Below are 17,790 nucleotides of genomic sequence, written 5' to 3'. Positions count from 1 at the left end.
AAGTCAACAGAGGACAAAGTAGAATTCCTTGAACACCTGGATCCAACCATGCCTGAAGTCCTTCTGTATTCTCAAACTCACCATGTATGAACGTCTTTCAATTCTGCCTGTGGCTTACAGTAGTTTGGGTTGCATTTTGTGTCCTATAATCACAGTGGTCCTGGCCAACGTGAAATTTAAGAACTATGGCTCAGAGAAATCAATTAAGTTGCCAAATATCACCCAGCCAATGAATGAAACATTTATTTGAACGCAGAGCCCGGGTATTCCAACCCAGCATCCCAACCCAGAAAGGACAGGAGCCCCAGGTGGAGTGAGACCCACGGTATATGTTTATTCTGGCGTTGATAGCAGCAGCAGTGGGGAGGATCGGCCAGACGCGGGGTGTGGTGAACAGAAAGGGTAGACACAGGTGTGTTTGTGTGTCTAGGGGAACACGGAGGATTGGTCCATTGACATTCACGGCGAGAACGAGGGTTAGGACACCAAGTCTTGTACAAACAGCAAAGAGACAGAGAGACAGACAGACAGGGGTTTGGGGGGGCAGGGGTCCCCCAGACATGCATGGCCCCTCTCCTGGATGAAGAGCCCCGGGGAAGGGAAGACAGACACAGTGGAGACTGAGTGTCCCCCACCCTGAAACAGGGAGCTGGGCCAGCCTGCCTCCCACCCCCATGCCTCCAAGGGTGGAAGGACCAGCAGGCCCAGGGCTGCCCCGCACCACGCGGCTCGGACATTATGGCTTCGAGGAGATGAATTCATAGTCCGGGCAGGAAGGGATGGGGTCCCCAGGGGGTCTGGTTCGATCCTGGGCCTAGGCCAGACCTGCAGGACCCGACAGGGAGGAGACATCAGTGATGGCCGAGAGAGGGCCCATGACTTGCTGTAGCTCCATCACCACCCCAGGGATCAGAAGTCCCTGTCCTACATCCTTCCGTCCTGAGACCCAGAAGTCCAGGCCTCCAGCCCCTCCTCCCTCAGACTCAGGAGTCCAGGCCCCCCATCCTGGGTCTGAGTTCCTTACCTTCACTCGGAGTTCTCTTTCTCTGACAATCCTTTGCTGCCTTTTGTGAAGCTGGTCAAAGTCTTTTCCTGAAGGGGGAAGTCCAGAAGGTTTGGGAGTGGGGGTCAGAGGCAAAACAATTGCTAGTCATCAACATAGTAAGACATCAAACCTGTTTTCATCATTTACAGTTCTCTTTTCTGCTCGGCTCTGAAGAGATGGAACAAATGGTATATTATAGTCCCATTCTACAGATGGGGAGACTGAGGCACAAAGAGGAATTCTCTGGAAATGTGAGGAGAGATGAGGCCACTGGGGTGGTGGAGAAGACCCTGCAGGGCCTCAGAGGACCTGAGCCTCTGTCTATCTGTCCACCTAAGTAGAGTCACAATCTTTTCAAAACTCACATCTGAGTTCTCAGGCCTTCAAATCCTCCACCTCCTCCCTGGAGAAATGTCCAAAGCAGGGCCCAACTAGCAGGAGGCCAAGTGAGGAATGGACTCCAGGCACAAAATGTAAGGTGCACCAAACTCAGTGATCAAGATAAGTGCTAGTGTAATGCAATCTTTAAAAAAAAATAAAAATTAATGCAAAAAACCCCATGATGAGCAAAAGATGAACTGTAAATAAAGGCCAGTCCTGTGCCATTTTAGATAAAATTTAAACAACATTTATGATATTTATGTTTTTATTTTATTTATCTAAAATTTAAATTTATTAAAAATTAAAATTTATTTTAAATTTTAGATAAAGGTAAGTTCCTGGGCTCAGGAACCTAAGACAAAAGTCAAAATATGCACCTGATTTTTCTGTATTTTTAAAGTGTTTTTTCCATAAGATTAAAATAATTGAAAAAATATTGAAAAAACTTGGAGAGTAAGTGTAATGCAATTCACATTATTTTAAATCTAAATGTTTTATTTATACCCTACAAAGAATTTAGTGTAATTTTACTTTCTTGGTTTTAATGACAGCAAATTCGTGAATAGTTTCCAAATCTACTTCTTTGCTTTCCTTGGTTTCAAATGCGAAAACAGCAATGTTTGAAAATTTCTCTTGACCAAGTGATCTTAAGTGAGCATTAATTTTTAATTTAAAAACTGTCAGGCTGGTTCTTAGGTGACCCACAAGGCTTGTGTCTGCCTGTTTCCCTTCCCTCTCTGCTCCAGGCTCACCACGGACACCTGCTTCCTCCCGGATTTGGAGAAATGTGCAGCCCTGCACTCTCCCTCCAATCATCTCCTTCTAACTTGCACCTAAGACCATTCCTTCTCAACCTTCAGGCCTCTCCTCAAATGTCACCTCCTCCGAGAGGCCCTCCGGGAACCCCTAATCTAAAAGGCAGCCTCCATTCCCCATCCAGATTCCTTTTACTTCCAAGACTCCGAAACGTTTTGGATCACTGGGCGGGGGTGGGGTGGGGTGGTAATTAACACGATGATCTTTGGTCTGCCGCCCTGTGAAAATTTCTGTTCTGTTCTATTTCAACTTTATTTTCTTATTCATTTCAAAAAAAAAAAAAAGTTGATCCCTGCCCAGTAAACCACAATCTACTAATTTTCACAGCCTGCTTTAAATAACAAACAAGCAAAACCCTGCTCTATTAAGTAACTTGCTGTAAGTCACACAGCTTAAAGTTGGTAGGGCAGGGATTCGAACCCAGGCTGACTCCGCAGTCCACAAAGACACGTGGTGCGTCGAGTGAATGAAGACGCTAATGGCCGGGTGAGGGGCCCTGGGTGGCGCCCACTCACCTCCACCAGCTGATGCCAGTGCTCCACCGGCTTGCGCGGGTTGGCCAGCATCTCCGCCCAGTGCTCGCGGCCGTGGGGGTCGGCGGCGTCGGGGCCCACGCGGCACACGCCGATCACCTCGTTGTGTCCGATGCTGGGGGTCAGGGATGGGGGTCGCTGAGCACCGGAGAGGTAGGGAGGCGGGCTCGGCCCCACCCCCTGCCACCCCGCCCCGGGCCACGCCCCGGGCCACGCCCCCTCACCAGTCATAGTCCACCACCGCGATGCTGAGCCCCACGTTCTCCACGCTCTCGGGGGCCACGTCGAACACCAGCGCCTCGTTGTACGTGGGGTTCAGTGTGTTCTTCTTGATGGAGGTTTTCCGCTTCTTCAGACGCCGCCCCTCGCTGATCAGAGAGGCCTTCACGTAGGGGTCTGGGGGCGGGCGTGGAGAGCACTGAACCGCGACGTCCTCCCTCAGATCTGCCTCCGGACCTCAGACCCCTCTTCTCCCAGACCCAAGGGTCTGGGTCCCCACCCTTTTCTCCCCCAGCCTCTTCCTCCCTCAGACCCAGGAGTGCCGTCGCCTCCTCCCTCAGATGCCAGCGCCTTCCTGCAACCCACCTGAGAAGCCAGTGAGGTCCATCGCTTTGAGGTTAGAGGCTTTGATGATGGTGACGGTGAGGCGCCCGGCCGTGGGGAGGTAGCAGAGTGAGAAGTTGAGCTCCCCAAGATCTGCTTTTTCCTGCAGTTGGGGCAAGAGGGTCCATGATGCCCTTCCTCAGCCTCCGCCTGTCTCCCCCTGACTTCCCTCCCGTCTCCAGCCTCCAGCTCTCCTCCCAGATATCCAGGGCTCAGGTTTCCGATCCACTTAACAATCTGACTCCGGGCCAAACCCGGTAACTCCCCTGCCACAGCTGCCCGCCACCGTCAAAGCCTATTTGTTCTGCAGGGAAGATTGGAAGAGGCATGGGCTGGGGGGTGGCGGGGAGCAGGGGAGGGACACACACACACAGAAGGACACCGTGAGAAATAGACTGAGACAGAGATGCAAACCCTGAGAGATACAGTTAGAAAGACAGACCCACAGAGTTCTAAAGTCAGGAAGACCTAGACAGCAGGACAGAAGCCCAGAATAAAGGAGAGGGAACAAAGACTCCAGACCTGGCAGTACAGAGACTTTGAGGGGGGGATGGGGGAGAAGAAGCATAGACCAGAGGGAGGACAGAAGCCTGGGAGGGGACAGAATCCAGGGGGCAGGACCAGAGATGCAGAGAGTTGGGGCAGAGAGTTGGTGGGGGACATGGAGACCCAGAGAGAGTGATAAAGACCCAGAATGAGAGAGAGAAACAGAGAGAGACTGACACACAGAGAGGGACAGAGGTCTAGAGAGAGTGGGGCAGAGGTCAGTCTTAGGGCAGGAGACAGCCAAGAACCAGAAGGTAGCTACAAGGGAGGCAGACCGTCCACACTGACACACACAGATAGACTTGGGGCAGTGGTCAGGGCCAGCCAGGACATACAACCTGTCTGTCCATCTGGTCCTTCAGCCTCATCTCAGCCCCTCACTTCCCAATCATGCTGATGGGGCCCCAGGTCCCTAGATTCTCCACTCATTTCCCTCAATTTCTGTTCCCTCTACTTAGAATACCCTTCCAGCTGGCAAGCCTCAGCTTAACTGTCACCTCTTCCCACAAGCTCCCAGATTCCCTGAAGCCCTGAGCAGACACTCCTCCTGGGTGTCCCCTAACGCTGGCCCCTGACAGCAAACTGTGTGGCCACCTAGACCTGCGGCTCTCAGGACTGTCTGGAGTCCCTGGGGTCTGGATGTTGAAGAAACCAGCTGTTGAGGGAATGAAGGAATAAATGAAAGAATGAGCGATACCTGGGGCAATCATGAGGAGAGAAAATGAGCGGTGACACAAGGAGAAAAATAAGAATGCAGGAGAGGACCCTCGGGTGGGGAGGGGGTTGGTGGGACAGAGGGGGGCCCTGGGGACCAGGAACCTACGATGAGGCACAGAGTTCTCAGAGGCTGGGCTTGAGGACTAAGCAAGCGGGCTGCAGAGAGCCCCGTGAAGCAGACTTTAGATACCACACTTCATCTTAGCCAAAAGGCCGAGAAGCGATTGAAGGGGATTTTAAGAAAAGCCATATTCACCTGGTCAATTAGGTTGTTGTACATCAGGAGAAACTGAGGCTCAAAAACAGAAAGGGCCGTGAGCAGGGCCACCAGGTGGGCAAAATCAGCCCTCTCCTGACATAAGGACAGCGTTCAGCCCCTCCCCCAACACACACACACACACACACACACACACACACACACACACACACACACACACACACAAACACACACACAGCTACCCCGGATTGCAGAGAGCTGGACTGTTGGAAAACCCACAGATTGGAATTGAGGAGGCCAAGGAGTTGGGGGTCTGAAGTTTGGGTGGGTGGAAGGGGTCAGGACACCCAGTAAAGACCTAGGAGCTGGGGTGGGGAGGGTAGAGCTCAGGGGTAGAGTGTGTGCGTAGCATGCACGAGGTCCTGTGTTCAATCCCCAGTACCGCCATTAAAACAAACAAACAAACAAACAAACAAACAAACCTAAGTATCCCCCCCCAACACAAATAATTGATTAAAAAAATAATAAAAGAAAGACCAAGGAGCTGGGCTCTGGGAGGGACTGGATGTCCAGGAGAATGAGGTTGCAGGAAGTGAGGAAGGCGGCCAGTGGGGAGGTATTGGGGGGGTGCGCCCTCCAATCTGGGTGCTGGGAAAACTGGGGAGATGTCAGGATACTGGGGAGTCCAGGATATCTGAGAGGCTTGGGGAATCAGGCTGTCAGGGTTCTGGTGGAGACCATGAAGAAACGAAGGATTCGATTAAATTAAAGAATTTGAAGTTCAAGGGTTTGAAACCAAATGTTCAGGAATCAGAGGGGTTGGGGATTCAGGAAGTCTGGGAATTGGAAAGTCTGGAGGTTGGAATGGAAAGGAAGTTGGAAAAACAAAAGCCAGAAACTCTGGGGTCAGGAAGTTAGAGTGTCAGAAATCTGGGATCAGAGAGCAGAAATCATGGGGTCACAGCACTGAGTTTCGCTAAAGCTGGCTAGTGGGTATGTGGGCGTCTATTACAGTTTTCTCAATGGTGACCGTCTGACGTCAAGGTTGGGGGTCAGAAGTTGGGGAATCTGGGTCCCAGACACCATGCTAACACTTGACAAAGTGCACAGGGGGAGTGTGGGGTCTAATATATAATTCTCTACTCTTGCTTGCATGTTTGCAATAGTTTGCAATAAAATAAAATGGAAAAGAGAACTCCAGGATCAAGGAGATATAAGGTGGTGAAGTGGACGGCAAGCAAACCCAGGGGTTCCCGGTCCCTGGGAGGCGGGATTCAGGAGCCACTGACCGAGCCGCCTTCCACGATGTCCCTCCACAGCGGGCGGTCAGGCGGCTGCTCGGCCAGCTCCAGGAGGTTGTCCAGCACCACCTGGCCGATGAGGTCGTGCCGCGAGAAGCGGTCAAAGTCGTAGACGCTGAAGTGCAGTTTGCGCTGGGCCAGCTCCGCGAGGGGCACCGAGAACTGAAATGTCTCATTGAACACGGGGTTCAGGGTTTTCCTGTGCACCTGACAGGGGTGGGCGAGGGAGGGAGACAGACAGCATGCGCACTAGGCCCTCCTCCCTCAGACCCAGGAGTCCAGACCCCCAACCCCAATGCCCTCAGACCCAGGGGTCCAGACCCCCAGTCCCCTCCTCCCTCAGATCCAGGAGTTGGTACCCCCCCACCCCCGTCCCCTCCTCCCTGAGACCCAGATGTCCAGCCTGCAACTCCGGACCTTGGTCTGAAACTTCTTCTTGCGATCAGGCAGCAAGTAGATCTTGACGTAGGGGTCTGAGAAGCCGTTGGAGTCCTTGGCTGGGAGGTCCAAGGCCTGCAGGATCCGCACCACCAGCTGGTCGGAGCCGTAGAGGTATCGCAGGGCGAAGCTGATGCGGCCAGCGGGCGCTCCCGCGCCGGCCTCTCCGGAGCCCGGGGCCCCGCCGCCACGCCGGCCGCCGGGTCCAGTCCCCTGGTACAGCTCTGGCTTGATCTGCCCGATGAGCTTGGCTTTTTCCTCGCCGCCTGGTAGGGGTAAGGGTAGGGCAGGCGGCCGCTCCTCACTGCCCGGGTCCGGCTGAGGGGTCAGGGTCTGCTGGGTGAGGGGCCGGGGCAGGGCCGGATACCTGCGGAGGGTGGAGAAGACCAAGGAGGGGTCAGTGGCTCCCATCGTTGACCACATCTGAAGACCTGGGAGATTCCCCTCTTCCCCCTCACTAACCCCACAGCCAGGTGGCCACAGATCCCCACCTTTGTGCACTGTGACCTTGAGCAAGGGTGAGCCTTGTACTCTTGGAGCCTCAGTTTCCCCATCTGTATGAGGGGATGGTTGTCCCCTTCTCTAAGCTAGCTCTAGCCCAGACCCATGCACCCACCAGCCTCTAGAAGTCCCCTGACTTCAAGAGGTGACCTAGAATAAACTCTCTGTGGATCCAGACCCCTTGACCTCCCATCTGCCCTTCTCCAAATCTCCCCAACCTGTCTTGGCTCCAGCCTCATCCTCTCCCACCTAACCATCGCTCCACCTGGCCTGTTCTTTCTCTCTCAACTTCCTTTTTGGGCTGGCTGTGTTTGTAGAACATTCTGGAAGCCCAAAGCTCCATTCTTAAATCATTTTTACTGTCTCCTCCCCTTGTCACCCACACGCCTTTCCTGACTGGACAAGCTGTGCCCCAGGTTTCCATGACCATCAACAGCCTGGTGTCTGTTGAGCTAAATCTGTCTCCAGAGTTCCAGCCTGGTTCAGCCCCTGGCCTTGTCTGTCCATCAGACACCACATACCCCTCATGTTCCCCACTGGATTCAGTACCTTCTCCCAAACCCACTCTTTCTCCCAATTCCCCAGGATCCACCTAGATCTGCAAGTCACACACTGGGAGCCATCCTCAACCCCTCTCTCCCTCAATTCCTTTTCCTCCTGTCTCCCAGATTTCCCCATCACCATGGTTCCCTGCTCATCCATCTTCTCCCGCATGGACCAGCACACCCTGGCCCCTAGCTAGGGGCAGTACTTGGCAGCCATGACTGGCCATGGCAGCCCCAGCTGTGCTGAGAGGCAGGCACGGGGCTGCGGGAAGTGGGAGGGCACCGAGCCATGGAAAGGGATGCGGGGGTGAGACTCCTTCAGCTAAAGATCAGTGGGCCACTGGATGGTCCCAGGGTGACTTTAAGCAGGTCATTAACAGCCTCTGAGCCTCACTTTCTTCATCTGTATAATGGGGGAAAGAGGAATTTGAAACAGTGCATCCATCAACCTCTGGAAGGCCTCCCCAGAGACTTCAAACTGTATTTTCTATGAAGCCCTGGTCAGGCCCCTGGACAAGAACCACCCATGAACCTTCTGGGAGGCAGTTTTCCCCAGATGCTCCCCCGGGCCCTGAAATCAACAAGACCCAGGTAAGCTCAGGATCTCCCTCAAACTCACTCCCCTTCCTACATCCTCTGACAGCCCCACCATTCAGCCAATCACCAGACTAGACCCCTGGGTGCCGTCCTTGCCTCCTCCTGCCCCCTTCTACCCGTAGCTATCTGTCCCCAGTTCTGCCCCTGACTCTCCTCCTTGTTTCTTCCTCCACCATCCGATAACCTCTGCTTAGCCTTGTCCTCTCCTGCCTGGACTCTTGGCCTCCAGTCTGTCCCCTGTGTGACCCCAGAGAGGTCTTTCTACACCCAGAGCTGACCTCTGCTCACAGTCCTCTGTGGCTCCCTAGTGCCCTAAGACCAAGTCCCAACCTCTCAGTCTAGCATTCAAGACCCTGCATGGTCTGCCCCCCATCCCCCTTATTCTGCTTTACTGCAGGCCTGCCTGGCTGGTCCAGGACAGCCCATCTGGGGACCCACTTCCCCTGGATTGTGAGTGACATGAGAGCAGGGTCTGTCTGCCATGCTCACCTCTATTTTCCCAACACCCAGCTTAGGTCTAGCTCATCTTAGGTGCTCAACAGACACGTGCAGAATGAGAAATAATGGATGAATGACCTGCAGGTCCCACCGCTAATCCTGGCTTTGGGTTAAAGAGATGAATTGCTTTGTGCCTCAGGAACTTGGGATCTAATTGCCATTCTCATTCACCTTCCTGATCCCGAGGTCTTGTCCCTCTTCTCCTTCCTCTGGATCCAAGAGCCTGGACTTCTAGACCCCTCCTTCCTCAAACCCAGGAGTCTGGGGCCCCAGCCTCCTCTTTCCCCAGGATTCAGGAGTCCACGCCCCAAGCTTCCTCCTTCCCCGGGCCTCAAGGGTCTGGACCTCCAGGCCACTCCTCCCCCAGGACTCAGGAGAGTCCTAGATGGGAAAGGACACAGAATAGGAACAGAAGTTCCAAGTGGATCCCCAGCCCAGTAGCCTGTCTCACCTGGTGGCGGGTGCCAGGCTTGTGACCTGCTGATGCGACTGGGCACTGGGCAAGCCCCCCCCACTGGGGGGCAGCAGGAGCAGCCCAGAGCCTGCTCCGCCCTCAGAGGGCAGCTCAGGAGATGTCTGGCTTGGTTTGACCCCAGCGGCTACGGCGGCGGCTGCAGCCTCTGGATACGAGTCCATGTCCAAGTAGGAGGGCTCAGGGGTGTCTGAGCCCCCCAGGCTGCCTGGTTCCAGCAGCTCAGCGAAGGGCGGATGGTGGGCCGTGTGGGCATGGTGGTGGGGGCCCCCCAGCAGGGGATGGCCGCCCAGACCAGCCCCTAGGTGGTGTCCACTGCCGCCTACCAGGCCTGCCAGCCCGACCCCAGGGCCTAGGTCCTTGCGCAAGGGGCCACCGCCCACCGCCGAGCCTCCCTTGTCCCGCCAGGGCACCCAGCATAGCTTCCAGGACACGAAGAGAGAGACACCCAGAAGGACAATGCCACAGAACGTCACGATGACCGACAGCAGGCTCACGGAGATGTCTGGAGAGAGTGAGGACAAAGGTCAGGGGTCACGGTGGGGTCAGAGTTTATCCTCCCACTGCTGTCCCCAAAGAGCTAACCTGGAGGATTTGCCACACGCTGTCCTAAGCACTGTATATGATTACTTAGTATAAACTCCACGACTCCACAAGGGGGGCCTTTCTAGATAATCATTTTAAAGATGAGGAAACAGAGATGTTGAGTGACTTGTATGAGGCTGCACAGGTAGTCAATGACAGATGGGGGATTTGAGCTGGCAGTCTGTCTTCAGATTTTCTTCTCTTTTTATTCTCTTGATTGCTAGCCCCCACTGCCTCCGTATAAGCAGATACACCAGCCAAGGTAGGGCCAAGTTTACCCAAAAGGCTCAGAGATGGTCAAGGAGACAAGAGATTGCATGGCACAGTTAGTCAGGTCAGGGTTCAAATCCCAGCTTGCTGTGTGGCTTTGGGGACATATCTTAACCTCTCTGAGCTAGACAGTCCCCATTTGTTAAATGAGAAAAAAAATCAGTCTGGCCTCCCATAGTGGTTTTAAGGAACACAGACTGGCAAAGATAATAGCAAACATTTATTGGGAGGTGACTACATTCCAGGCACCTAAGTGCTTTATAGGCATTAGCTTTTGCTTTATAGGCAAAACCCCTAGGGGGCTGGCAATATTATCATGCCCATTTTCCACACAAGGAAACTGAGGCCAAGAGACACAAAGTTACCATAGACACAGAGTCCTATAGCTGGAACGGGGAGTCAGGATTGGTGTTTGGGGTGCCTGGCTCCAGAACTTGCTGTCTTCACCATTATGCTATCACACCTTGATATTTCCCAACATGTGGCAGTTCAGGTGTGAGTTTTTCTTAGAATAAGAAATCCTGTTGGGGCTGCCATGTGTACCCAACACCCCCGCCACCACAGCTGACATCTTCTGAACGCCTACTATGTGCTTATGTGCATTTCAGAGACACCCAAGGACAACCCATCTCTTTTTAAAATATGTTTGTCTTTTCTTTTTTTTAAATGGAGTACCGGGGATTGAACCCAGGACCTCAAGCATGCTGAGCACGTGCTCTACCACTGAGCTCTACTCACCTCCCTGTTTGTCTTAAAAAAATTTTTTTTTTGCAGGGGGAGGGTAATTATGTTTATTTATTTATTTATTTATTTATTTATTTATTTATTTATTTATTCATTTATTTTTAAATGGTGGTACTGGAGATTGAACCTATGACCTCATCCATGCTAAACATGTGCTCTACCATTAAGCTATACCCACCTCCCTGTTTGTCTTTTTAAAAAAATTTTTTTCTGAGGGGTGGTATAAATTAAGATTTATTTAGAAGTGGCAGTACTGGGGATTGAACCCACGACCTTGTCCATGCTAAGCATGTGCTCTATGCTAAGCATGTGCTCTACCACTGAGCTGTACCCTCCCCTCACCAACCCAGCTCTTGAACTGAAGGTTTCTGGCTCATTCCATAACTGGTACCAAGAGTGGGGGTTTTCAAGGAAACGTGAATTTGTTTTAGGGTGGATTCCTGGGTCTCAGTGTGGTAGAACACAGGGGAAATTCCTGCTCCGTACAGCCTATGAGTCATGGGGAACTGGGGGGAGGAGCAGGCAACTCAACCACTGGCAGCAAGGACAGCTTAGCGGAACGGCTGTGTCCTGTGACATCAAGGGGCTCTTGGTGGTGAGGGGATGCCCTCCAGTCCTGAACTGCCCAGTGAATCTAAGTCAGTGGTCCATACACAAATCCTCATGACACTGTGTCCAGGGGTGGTTGATCCCATTTTACATATAAGGAAACTGAGGCTCTAAGAGAGCAGAAGTGACCCTGCAGGGCCATCCAGTAGGCAGTGGCAGAACTCTGAGTTTCACACCCCACCCTATACCCCATAGGCTGTTCCTTTTGAAGAGATTGACATCTGCTTAGAGTTCTGGGGGCCTGTTAGAAACCAGAGCAAGGACTTTCCAGCCTCCTGAACATGGGAAGAATTGAGAAAAGGGGGCTATTTTGGAAGAGAAAGGGGAGAAAAACTGAGCAGATACTTTCCCCCACTGTCAGCCTGACCCAGATCCTCTCCAAGTCAAAAGGTCAATTCTCCAAACTCTGGTAGACTTCTCATTCCTGCATTCCTGTCTTCCTGGATGGGGAGCTGTTCGGGCTGGGCAAGGCAGTGTAGCTATGCAGCAAAATGTTCACCTTGCCCAAAGAAACGTTTGGCTCTTGATTGCTCCTGTGGGTGAAACTCTAAGCCTTTAGAATGTTCTGCCTGAGGGTTTTTATTTAACTGAGAAATCTTGGGCCACACCAGATGGTCTAGGTAACAATGCGATTGATGGTGGGGTCTTTGGACCCCGTGATATCAGCTTGACCTCTGGAGGGGCTGAGCCTCAGGTCAGCACGTGGGCTGTCAGCCATGTCTACATGACTGAGCCATAATAAAAACCCTGGGTACTGAGGCTCAGGTGAGCATCCCTTGTGGGCAGTCCTCCGTGTGTGTTGTCACACATCATTGCTGAGAGAGTTAAGCCCTGTCCGCATAACTGCATCAGGAGAGGACCAGTGGAAGCTCCCGCCTGGTTGCTCCTGCACCCAACCTTATGCCTCTTTTCCCTTTGCTGATTTTAATCTTCATCCTTTTCCTGTTGTAAAATGTAACCATGTGTGTACAACAGCTTTTATGAGTTCTGTGAGTCTTTCTAGAGATCACTGAACCTGAGGGTGGTCTTGGGACACCCCCCCCCCCAAATTGCAGTAGTGTACTAGACTTCCTGGGGTTAAAATCTAGGGGTGGGAAGGTTATAGCTCAGTGGTAGAGTGCATGCTTAGCATGCATGGGGTTCAATCCCCAGTACCTCCATTAAATAAACAAAAAAAACTCCAAACCAACAAACCTAATTACCCCCCCCAGAAAAGAAAAAAATAGATAAAAATAAAAAATAAAAATATTAAAAAAAAATCTGGCTCTTCTGAGTACAGGCTTTGAGACAGTGCTCTCTGGACCTCGTTCCTCATCATGGTCCCCCGGACATCCTGCAAGTGAGATACTGAGCCCCACCCCAGCCCTCAGCAAGTGTGAGCATTGGTGTAACCTTCCAGCTCATGTTACCTCCAGACTCCTCATCTGGACGAGGGCACTCATGATTCTTCTAGCTCTCAGAACCCCGCTGCTTCCTAGCTGAGTGACCTGGAGCCAATCACCACCCTCCTGAGCCTGTTTCCTCTTCTGAAAATAGGGATTATAGGGACCACAAAGGGCCGTCGTGAGCAGTTGATGAAATACATAATGGACCTCGCACACTGCCTGGTACCCACTCGATGCTCAGTAAGGACATCCCAACATGTGTTGAATGACCACTGTGTGCTCAACTTGTTCTTAGCACTTCACCCCTGATATATCATTTGAGTTTGTCAGGTGCCCCAGGAAGTAGTCACTTTTATTATTCTCATTTTCCAGATAAGGAAATTGAGGTACAGAAGATGCCATCCATTTACTAAGTGGAGGAGGTGGGATTTGAACCCCGACAAGTCAGGCTGACTCGAGAGCCTGAGCTTCTAAGTAGCTATGTGAGGTGCTCAAAGATGCCTGAAGGGGATATATGGTAGCAGTGGGGTTGGGGGTGGGGGAGGGTGAGCAGGAGGCCCACAGAGTGAAATCCAAAAGGTCAAGGTCAAATGGACCACACAGCTCCTTCTCCTTAGATGAGAGGTTTGGGGGACCAGCAACAGGCAGGATGGAGGCAAGACTCTAGGAGGAACTGGCCCCACCAGGAACAGAAAACTGAATGTGTTCTCCTCTGAGACTCTGAAAATCCTGGTAGTAGTGGAAGCAGGGGGCTGGCCAAGATGGCTGGGGGTGCTGACCTGCATCTGGGCCCCGGGGATAGCCTCGGATTCGCAGGTCGTTGAACTCCTGGCACCTGTCACTGGTGTCGGCATCTCGGACCCGCGCACAGAGGTCTGAGACCAGGATGAGTGCCCGACGGCAGAGGTCATCCTCGTAGTCTCCTGACATGGTGGCCAGCGGGTCCTGCGCTTGGGAGGGGCCGGGCAAGGGTGCAGATGGGGAATGGGATGAGGGAGAGGGGGTGGGTAAAGGGTGAAAAGAGACAGAAAAGGAAGGATAGGCAAGGGAACAGAGATTGGGGGCAAAATGACAAGGGGACAGAGATTGAGGTTAGATGGACAAGGGGGTGGAGATTAAGGGAGGAGTAGACAAGAAAAAAGAAATTAGGGGCAAATGGACCAGAGGACTGAAATTCAAGGTAGACAGGCTAGAAGATAGTAACAGGGCTTGGGCAAGCAAGGGGTTGGGGAGTGGCGTGTAGAGAAGACAGAGAATAGAGACAGATGGACAAGGAGGAAGAGAATGGGAAGGCCAGTCAAGGGGCAGAGATTAAGGATGCACAAATAAAGGGATGGACAGACAAGGAGACAAAGATTAGGGGTGCATAGATGAAGAGACAGTATTTAGGGGTGGGCAGGCAAGGGAACAGCCATTCCTCATTCTTGCCTTCAATAAATATTCATTGAGCACCAACTACATGCCAGGGACCATGCCGGCTGCTGCAGATCCAGCAGGGGACAAACCCCATGCAGTCCCCAGCTTCCTGGTGTCACATTCCAATGAGAGGAGACAAAGAGTAAGCAAGTCAACAAACACACACAAACAAACATACACACATAAACACACAGTTCTCAGACTGTGAGAAGTGCTCTTAAAGAAACAGTTGGAAGATGTGTCACCAAGGGACCTGGAGGTGGGCAGTTGGGGGAGCTCTTTGAGACCTGAAGGGTGAGATGGAGCCAGGCAAGGGTAGTCGGGCTAGAACAGGGAAAAGCTTTCAAAGCAGCAGGAACAGCATAAGCAATGGCTCAGAGTGGGAAAGGGCTAGGCAGTTCCAAGGAACAGGAAGGTGTAGACAGGGAGAGGACAGAGAGAGGGATGGATGGGGATAGAGAGAGATAGGAGATGATAATGTGTGGTGCTGGCTGGGGAGGGATGGAGATGAAGGATGCAGAGATGGGGACCAAGTTGAGAGAGGGGGAGATGAGGGGAGGGTAGACTGAGGTAATGAGAAGGACAGACTGGGGCCCAGAAGACAGGAACACATGAACAGACAGAGAGAATGTTAGAGATACTTGGGATGGACAAGCCCTAAAGAATGGGCTGGTGTATAATTCATGGGAGTGTGAGAGATGGGCGGACAGAGGGGCAGTGATAAGTGCCAGGCGAGAGTATGGACAGAAATATCTTTGCGAGACAAACAGTGGACGGGAGAATGGATGGGATGCAGAGATAAAGGACAGCCAGATAAGGGCCAGAGATCACAGGTGGACAAAAGGATACAGAGGAGGGCTGGGAGGACAGACATGGGTGCAGAAAGAAGATTGGATGCCGGTGGCCATAAAAGAAAGGGGACCAAGAGAAAGAGCTGGCTGTGGGGAGAAGGGGAATTAGCCACACATGGTTTGGAGCTAGACATCAGAGATGTACTGGAAGGAGGGTGCAGAGGAAATCAGAGATGGACAGATCGGGGCTCACAGAAGGACAGGTGTCGTGGGGTGCAGCAGAAGGCCAGGACTCCGAGACAGTCATGGTCAGACTCACCTGCACTTATCCCTGCCGTGTCCTGGATGGCAGCCGAGGCGGCGGCTGGCGGTAGCCCATGGGGGTTGCAGAGTGGACAAGGGGCTGCGGACCTGTCCCCACGAGCCAGGTGGTGGGAGGGGGTGCCGGGTCTGGAGGCCGCGGCCGTGAGAAAAAGCTCAGTTCGAGCCTCACATCTTGTCCTACTCGGGCCAGCTGCTCGACCCCAGGCGACCCCCGGGAGGTCCAGCCACCCCCTCCCACCTCCGGGCCCCCAGCTCCCGTTAAGCTTAGAGACTACAATTCCCGGCAGGCCTTGCGCTCGCGTTGCTGCGGCTTCATAGGCCAGACGCTGCAAGGGCTGATGGGAATTGAAGTCCTTAATGCCTCTCCCGGCTGCAGAGAGGATGGGAATTTTTTTGGAGGTGGGGGGGTTAGGAGATGCCGGGGTCCCAAGGCGCTGCAGGGGAGAGGAATGATGTCTGGGACCTCGAGAGGCCGCGGAGTCCTAAGTTCTTAGGGGCCATGGAGTGGGTAAACCATCCCTACGCCCGGGGGAATCGGTGGGCGAGGTTGGGGTACACCCAGGTGTTTCGGGACCCCCCCTTCCAGGGCCACTTGCCCCTCCCCCGGGGCGGCCAGCAAGCGCTGCAGCACTCCCACTCCCCGGCCGGAGATTCGCGCACCTCTGCACCTATCCCCGCCCCCACTCGCAGGGGCTGCCCCCCAGGATCGGGCTGGGGCGGGGGCTGTGGCAGGGGGAAGGGGAGGAGCGGACTCACCCTGAGCCGCCGCCGCAGCCGCAGCAGCCCCGCGAGCCGGCCGCGGTGCCCGCTCGGCTCCTCCCCCCGCCCCTGTCGCAGGTCCGCGGCTCCTCCCCCTGCAACCCCTCCTTCTTTCCCTCGGAACCTGCGGCTTGAAAGCCGAAATCGCGCGGCTGCAGCGAGGAAAGAGGGAGGTTTCCTGGGACCCAGCATCAGAGACCCAGCTCACTTCCACAGCCAAGGATGCCGAGATCTGAGATCATGACCCTCTGCTCCCCCAGGATCCAGGGGTCACGGCCCCCCACTCACTCATCTCTCAGACTCAGAAGTCCAGGATCCCAGTCACCTCTTCCCCGAGGACCCAGGGTACTGACATTCCAACTCCTTCATTCTTAGATCCAGGAATCCATCCCTCCTTCTCCCTCCTCCCCCAGGAGTCTCGGCCCCCCAGCCCCTTTCTCCAGAGGACCCAGGACTTCAAGTCCTCTCGGAGGACCTCTGAGTGCTGATGATGGGAAGGGAGGCAGAGCCTCAGAATCAGCGGTCTCAAGTCTCAGCCCCGTGTGGAGATAGAAGCAAGGACCTGGATTTGAATCCTTCCTGGACCGGCTTCTGCCTTTGTGACCTCTCACTCTTTGCTCTGAGTTCCAGTTTCCTCATCAACAAAATCCAGACAATAAACTTGTTTCCTAAGGGACCCAGAGGTTTGAAAAAACAGTCACTATAGACGGAACATTGGCACCAAGTAGGTGCTTAATATTTTTTTAAAGCAGCATGTACACCTCTAGTGGTATATTAACAGCGGTTAATGATAATTGCCAGTGTGATCCAGACACCAAGCCAAGTGCTTTGAAAGCATTCTCTCATTTAATCTTCACTTTGGCCCTGTGAGGTGGGTACAATTATGTTATTCCCATTTCACGGAGGAGACGACTGAGGCCAGCAGAGGTCAAATCCCTTGAAGATCTAGAGCTCCGTAGCCTCAGTGGCAGATTTCAGGGATGGCTTGGAGGTCCCCCAATCTTCCTCAGTGCTGCCCCCTGCCTCCCAGTGACACCCATAAAATATAATATCTAAGTAAAAAATTGCTGCTGCTTCTGCAAACTTTAAGACGAGTTCCCTAGGCCCTCCCTTTAATTAGATGATCTCCCCAGTTGCTGCCTATGTATACATTTCGCAGTCATGTTGAATCTCTTGGAAATACCTCCCAGGTTCACTCTGAATGCTATCCTCTGTACTTCTTGCATTCTCCCAGATAGACCTACATTTGCACCCAGGGAAGCTTGCACAGGGTGGGGGTGGGGGTGGGGCAAGCCCACAGATATGTGCATGCAGGTGCTGGCACCCCAAATACCACTCTTACAGCCAGACCTCCCCCCATGCCCACCGCAGGGTCCACAGGCAGCTCTGTTCCATAGGGAGAGACACACAGAAGGAGTCTGCAGAAATACACACACTCAGAGAGGTATACATGGATGGGTTTGCCAGAATCCCATGACGTGTTCCCAAAGAGGCACCCAGGCGTCAGGGGGCGGCCGTGGCGCACTGGCCATGCGTGCGACTTTGGGAGTGGGAGCCCCTAGTCCAAATCCCAGCTTTGCTCTTTCGTCATTTGTGGCCTTGGACAGATGACTTGCGTTCTTATGCCTCAATTTCCCCATTTGTAAATGAGACTAATTTAAAAAAAAAACCAGATTCTGGGGCAGGTATATCTCAGT

The 17,790-nt window shown here is 53.2% G+C and overlaps 1 protein-coding gene across 4 annotated transcripts; it reads right to left on the bottom strand.

Annotated features, from left to right (window-relative positions):
* Positions 1-258: 258 nt before the first annotated feature.
* On the bottom strand, positions 259-16,493 carry SYT3 (synaptotagmin 3). 4 transcript variants are annotated; one of them, XM_032487743.1, is made up of 11 exons: positions 16,382-16,493; positions 15,330-15,460; positions 13,583-13,748; positions 9,190-9,715; positions 6,577-6,964; positions 6,148-6,366; positions 3,361-3,481; positions 3,000-3,171; positions 2,758-2,890; positions 1,025-1,092; positions 259-825 (listed from the first exon to the last, which is right to left on the bottom strand). In XM_032487743.1, the coding sequence occupies exons 3-10, from the start codon at positions 13,731-13,733 to the stop codon at positions 1,027-1,029; spliced, it is 1,776 nt and encodes a 591-aa protein (XP_032343634.1). In that variant the 5' UTR covers positions 13,734-13,748; positions 15,330-15,460; positions 16,382-16,493; the 3' UTR covers positions 259-825; positions 1,025-1,026. The 4 variants fall into 4 exon arrangements, with proteins under 4 accessions (XP_032343634.1, XP_032343633.1, XP_032343635.1 ...); XM_032487742.1 differs by lacking the exon at positions 16,382-16,493 and adding an exon at positions 16,091-16,150; XM_032487744.1 differs by lacking the exon at positions 16,382-16,493 and adding an exon at positions 16,091-16,144 and having other exon boundaries at positions 13,583-13,753.
* Positions 16,494-17,790: the final 1,297 nt, after the last annotated feature.

The sequence above is a fragment of the Camelus ferus genome, chromosome 9, assembly GCF_009834535.1.
Source record: "Camelus ferus isolate YT-003-E chromosome 9, BCGSAC_Cfer_1.0, whole genome shotgun sequence".
Lineage (NCBI taxonomy): Eukaryota > Metazoa > Chordata > Mammalia > Artiodactyla > Camelidae > Camelus > Camelus ferus.
This window is presented reverse-complemented; position numbering and strand designations above follow the sequence as displayed.